This window comes from Geospiza fortis, unplaced genomic scaffold (genome assembly GCF_000277835.1).
Source record: "Geospiza fortis unplaced genomic scaffold, GeoFor_1.0 scaffold381, whole genome shotgun sequence".
NCBI classification, from domain to species: Eukaryota; Metazoa; Chordata; class Aves; order Passeriformes; family Thraupidae; genus Geospiza; species Geospiza fortis.
The window spans coordinates 4,571,625-4,577,624 of record NW_005054348.1 but is presented as its reverse complement, the minus strand read 5'-3'; the positions used below and the strand labels follow the sequence as shown (position 1 = coordinate 4,577,624).

The 6,000-nt window shown below is 39.2% G+C and overlaps 2 protein-coding genes across 2 annotated transcripts in view; one reads left to right on the top strand and one right to left on the bottom strand.

Annotated features, from left to right (window-relative positions):
- ARV1 (ARV1 homolog, fatty acid homeostasis modulator) overlaps positions 1 to 207 on the bottom strand; it is a 15,549-nt gene extending 15,342 nt beyond the window's left edge. Inside the window, exon 1 of the mRNA XM_014307910.2 lies at positions 15 to 207. Within this exon, the coding sequence (XP_014163385.1) occupies positions 15 to 207 (193 nt within the window). The remainder of the gene's footprint in view (positions 1 to 14) is intronic.
- A 16-nt stretch (positions 208 to 223) lies between these two features.
- Positions 224 to 6,000, top strand: part of TTC13 (tetratricopeptide repeat domain 13) — a 38,995-nt gene continuing 33,218 nt past the window's right edge. Inside the window, exons 1-2 of the mRNA XM_014307909.2 lie at positions 224 to 338; positions 3,557 to 3,651. Coding sequence (XP_014163384.1) covers positions 224 to 338; positions 3,557 to 3,651 — 210 coding nt within the window. The remainder of the gene's footprint in view (positions 339 to 3,556; positions 3,652 to 6,000) is intronic.

The following is a 6,000-nucleotide window of genomic DNA, read 5'->3' as shown; positions in this document are numbered from 1 at the left end:
CTCGGGTGGCTCACAGCGAGGCTGCCCGAGGGTGAGCGGCAGCGCCGAGCCCGCCGCGCCGGTGTGTGCCGCCGAGCCACAGGGGCTGTGGCAGCGAGCCCAGGAAAACCTCTCACCCTTGGGCGGGCAAGCCTTAGGTACCACACGGCAGGATCCCTGCTGCCCATTCTCCTCCCGAGCCCAGCAGCTGGACTGCTGCTTTTTCATTCGTGCGCTCAGTAATATGGGGATATGCCTGTACTCCGTGCTTGTATTGCTGAGTTTCTCAATACAAGGAGCTGCCGGAGAGGGTCCAGGGGTCTGGAGCGTTTCTCACGAAGAGAGACTGTCGGAGCTGGGTCTGTTTAGTCTAAAGGAAGGAAGACTGAGAGGGAATCTCATTAAGGTGTCAAGAGTATGGTGCCAGACTTTTTAGTGATGCCCAGAGACAGGATGAGGAGCAGTGACCACAAACTAAAATACGACAAGTTCCAGTTCAGCTTGGGGAAGAACCACTTTGTATGAAGGTGTCAGAGCACTTGGAACAGGCTGCCCAAGGAACTTGTAGATTTTCCCTATCTGGAGACATTCAAAACCCACCTGGGTGTGTTCTTGTGTCACCTGCTCCAGGTGATGCTGCAGGCGGGTTGGCCTAGATGGTCTCCGTAGGTCTCTTCCAATCATATCAGTTCCGTGTTTCAGTGAGTGAGATGTGGCTCGATTTCATTTCAGCTACAGTCATGTCTATTTACTGGTGACCTGGATGCTTCTCTTATGAGTGCCAAGTTTGGGTAGCAGATCTTCTGCTATTTTTGAAGTTAATTGATGTCTTGTAATACAGGCATAGTTAAAACTATTTCTATCTGCTTGAGTATCTTTTGTATCTGGATCATGTGGTTTAATGTGTTACAATTATTCATCTTGAGCATGGTGTGAATGAGCCATACAAAGATGCCAGTCTGAATCGCAGTATGCATGCAATACAGATGAAGAAAAAGATCTGTCAATTGCTTGGAATGTGATGCTAAATTATGTATAAGGGAATAACCAGTGATGTGTCATGACATCCTAATGTCAGCATGGTGTTGTGATTTTTTTTCCTGCCCTTTATTTCATAAAGCCTGTACTCATATCAGCAATTCCCGTGGTCCCTAACAACTAATATAAAACTAATGTAATCCACTTGAATAACAGACTTTGTGGAAATAACTTCTTATGAGTTTCCTGCACCTGGGTTTTTGCTTTCTCCCCTCCCTTCTGTATGTGCTTTTGTCTTCGCATTATAAAGTTCTTTGGTTAGTTTTTATCACCTTTTTGTGTGTGTGTGTGTGTGTGGCTACAGTGGCTGAGAGCCGTAGAACCTAAAGGTGAAACCAGATCTTGAAAGTTATCTCAGGTAACCGTTGCTACAAATTATTCAAGCTTAAGCATAAAACAAGAAGACTTTCACCCAGTGTTGAGATAAAAATCTGTATACCCTACAAGTTAATAAATGGCAAAGCACTTGATTACGTCTGTTACTAGACCTGACATGAATGATTGACTCAAGGCACTCCTTCAGAGGTGGAATTGGAAGATTAGATTTTGATTTAACAGCGGATGTTGTTTTAAAGAAAACGGTGTAACTAGGATTGGTACAAAGAGTTCTACTCGAATCATCAGGTATCTCAGGTACCTTGCATGCACTGGGAGTAAGATAGGCCTTACTTACAGAACAACTTACTTACCTTCAAATAGCTCTATGCCAATTCACTCCTTGTTGTTTAAGTGCTAGGACTAAATGAATTGCCAATTGAAAAATTCCCTTAAGCTCTCGATCTTTGTTTTAGTGCAACTTGCACAGAAGCTGAGATTTTTTTGGTCTCAAATAGTTTTACCTATAGCCTGCTACAAGGTCCAAAGTACTTTCTCTGGTTGGTGTTTCTGAAAATGAAGAAAACTTCATTTTCATGAAGTTGTTCATGTGGTTCAGTTTTCATCGTGTCTGACTTGCAGACAAAGGCAGATCCATTTCTCCATATGAGTAAAGCAGTTTGTTGCCCCAAGAACTGCAAGATTTGAGGGAGCCTTTCCCTGCTGTAGCTTGTATCAAGCTTGTGGTTTAGCTGTCTTATTCCCTACCACCCTACAAAAAATTATTTCAGTAAATCTTTGCTGTTGTGAAGAAAATTATTCCAGAGGTAGGCCATGCCTGCACCTCTTTGTTTTGATGTCTGAAGCAAAAGTTTCTTGTTGAGTCTGCAGCCAAAACTCTAAAGTTACTGAATCACAAGGACCAACAGGAACAAGTAGCGTGTTAATAATGCTGGCGTAGCACACAAGTGTTTGACCAATGTGAAGAACAAAGGGCGGTGATGAAAACTCATGCTGGCGGCGCTCTTTTTGGAAACTATGAGTGGTTTGCCACTGTTCTCACAGGACTGACTTTAAACTTTGAACTTCTGCTTTTTACCACCCTTGCTTTGGTTGTAAAACTTCTCCCACTGGTTATCATTTATGGCTCAATGTAGATCCAAGTTCCTATTTACAGGGAATGATTTTAGATGCTTCCTTTATTTCTCTTTACAAGAAGACTGTTTCTTTTTCTTTTTTAGCTCCGTGCTTATGAGAGCTAGAGAATTAATTAACTGCAATCCTTAAGTCAAAATATAAGAGCACACCCTGCCCCCCAGCCTTTCAAACTTAGCATCAAGTTTAGATTTACAAAGATCAAGGGAGATGATAAAATTAGATATTTGTGACATGGTTTCAAGGAGATAATGCTGTATATTTGCTTTTTCTTGTTTATTCTTGAAATATTTAAAGATGATAGAAGCTCTAGGTTCCAAAGATTTGAAAGTTAACAATTCTATTGGAATAGCAATTAAAAGCATCATGTAGAGGAAGTAGTGGTTTCTGTAGTCAATCTGAGGGAGTTGTTGATTATTATTGTTACTTCTTTATTTGTTTGATGTCTTAAACTTTTTCTCTGCTATGCCAACAAGCTGTGTTTGACTTTTCGGAGAAATGAATCAGCCTTACGCTTTTTGAAATTATATTCTTAGTAGCTTACCTTTGTATATGTTCGGTCAATTACAGTTCATTATTCTGACTGCTTTTTACAGTCTTTGTACCTCTGTTTTCTGCAGCTTTTCCCCTACGTCTTTGTGGTCCATTCCATTTATTTCCCTCGCTGGGATTGGAATGAATTTTATATGCTACTTTTTGGATGAGAGAATGGAATCATAATGCTGAAAGAAGACATGCCTACCCCAAGCCCTTGTTATTTGCTTCCAGCTTCCTCCTTTTTCACCTCTGCCTCATTTTTTTCGCACCTCTTTTTATTAATCTATTTATAACCAGAAGCATAAACATAAGTAGGGATAAAACTAATTAGATGAAGCTTTCATGTCAGCTATTGCTTCCCTGGCTGTGCGGGTGTAGTGCTATGGGCAGAGAGCACTTCATGAAAGTTCTGCCCTGTGGGATGCCCTGTGGGGAAGCTGTTCAGCCAAACATGAGGAAATGTGAGATGTGATAATAGAACATATACGTAACTCTATGAGTTCCTAAAAGTATTTTCTCTCTCTTCTCCCAGATTCATCATTTTTGCACTTCCATGAATCGGATTGTGACATAGGAGGATCGTCGTCCTGTGAATCTATACTTTCCTTGAATACAGAAAAAATTCTGGTATGTTATCAAGAATATAGCGTTCAAAATAATTTTACTAGATTGTTGAAGGGGCAGATCACTTCAGCTGCATAACCAGTTAGAATGAAGTTCAGGTAAATAAATGCAAATAGATCTGTTAATCAGTAGGCATTGCTGCCCAAAAGGCTTAAGTATGAATAAACTCAAGTTGCTCATAAAAGTATTACTTTGTAGTAATCTGTCATGAGTCTTTAGGGCTGTCAACTAATTGAAGCAGATGTTGGCACTGAGAGCTAACCTTCACCTCAATTAATCAACCAATTAATTTTTTGGTTTTGGGGGTGCAGGGACTATGCCTGAAAAAGGGGGAGGTGCATTAGCTTTTACCCAGATTAGCTTCCTGAGGTTTACTACAAAACACGTGTAAAAGTAAGAGTAATGACTTTAGTCTCTACAGAAGTAACATTGTGCAAAGACGAGAGTTAGAGGCTTCAGACTGTGTTTCACTAAATGTGATACTGACCTGGCATGTGAAGAATATTCTGACAAAAGAAGAGTATTTTTTGGTAGAGAGACCTCAAGAGGACTAGTTTGGAATTTGGGTTTTCTTGCAACACCACTCTTAGCCTTTTGAGAACAAAGGTTTGATGTTACATCTTCAGTCCAGTAGAATACAGGTGTTGAAAATCTTCAAATTATTTCTATGTGAATAAACAAAGTAGCTTTGGCAAATTTTTAGAAATTATTGGCTGAGGGAGTGTGTAAGCAATATTTTAACTGGAAGCAACTTCTCCAAAGGTGGCACTTGGAATTAAAACTACTATACAGCAAATCCACTAAGCCAATTGTTTAGCTTGAATATTCTCCTTAGACTTCATCATATATTGGTCAGATCTTTCCAATCTAGTCCAACAGTACCAGCAATTCTTTCTAACAGTGAAATGTGTATTTGTTAGAAAGAAATTTCCCTGTTAAAAAACCCCAAAAGAGTTGTTTTAAAGAGAGTGAGAATTAAACCTGTTGGGATATGGTGCTATGATGAAAATTCTCCTGTTTCTTGAAGACAGAATGACTGACTTTTTTTTGCGTGTAGCGTTGCAGGATGTTTAACCTGTACCTGAATTCAGAGTTTGTTGAGGAAGTGTGAAACCACTTTCTCTGCCACTACAACAGTTCTGTTACTCTGTAATGTCAAAACAGATGAGGTAGTGGTACTTCTCTTGCTGCCACATGCAGCTCAGCAATCCATAGGAAATTATTCTAATGTATTTTGAGATTCTTCTGCTTGGGGCTTATTTTCCAATACCAGTGTGGAATCTGGCTATATCTTTGTCTGCAGACAAAGACGTGTAGATCTGTTTTTGTAAATCCTCCAAAGAAGAGATTGTCCTTCAGTAAAAATGTTGTGCTGTTTTTCCGAATATTAAGATGATTATAGAAGAATAATGTTTTGTAGAGTTAAGTGTTAAGGGTCATTTTCTGAACATTGCATGAAGGCCATTGGTTATATGAAAGTGTTGTGTTTGTGAATGCATATGGATTGCAATGTAGATTTAGTTTTCTTGTTGTTGTATCTGTTGAACCCTGCTCATTTTTGTGCTGTTTTATTAATGTTTTTTCTCTATAAGGGAAATAACTGCCACACACTGTTAGTGTAGAGGTGCGGATATAGGCAGAGTAACAATTTGCAGTGTTACAGTGTAATGTAGAGCTCATACATCGCCTTTAATTGCAACAGAAAATAAAAAAATTGTAAAATCCATTTGCTAATCATTCTTGCCTTCCAAAACACTCAAGTTCTTAGAGCAGACCAAACATTCTCCTCATCATTAGACACACAGGGCAAAAACTCTGCAATGGAATTTGGCCATTTAGCTTTTGCAGTTTTTCGATAAATGAAATGTCTGTGTTGTGGACACAGTTAATGTGACTACTTTTGATTGGACAGGCAAAACAACGTTAAAGGAGGGCAGTAGTGGGAATGAGCTGTTGAGTTGAATTGAAAGAAGATAACTGAATGGAGAGAGATGTTATTTCCCCCTTCTCGTTTCCTAAAGCAGTTTGAAAGACCTATTGATTTAAATGAGTATTATGTATTTTTCTAACATAAACTACTCTGGTAGGCTTACAGCTGTCTGTAAAAAGTACTTGTGGAAATAAACAGAGCTGAATATTTCTGTATTTCTGAGGGGCTTGTCTTTGACACTATTGGTTTCTATAGGTGCATTATTTAGGGAACAGACATCCTAGATAAGACTACAGTTTGAACAAAGTGTAGAACTGATAGAATGTCATTGTTGAAAGGACAGCCTCTTTAGTATTGTGAAGTTTAGCTTTTCTATATTGATGGAGTGATGTTCTTTTCAGTGTTTATTTTCAGTGTTTTGC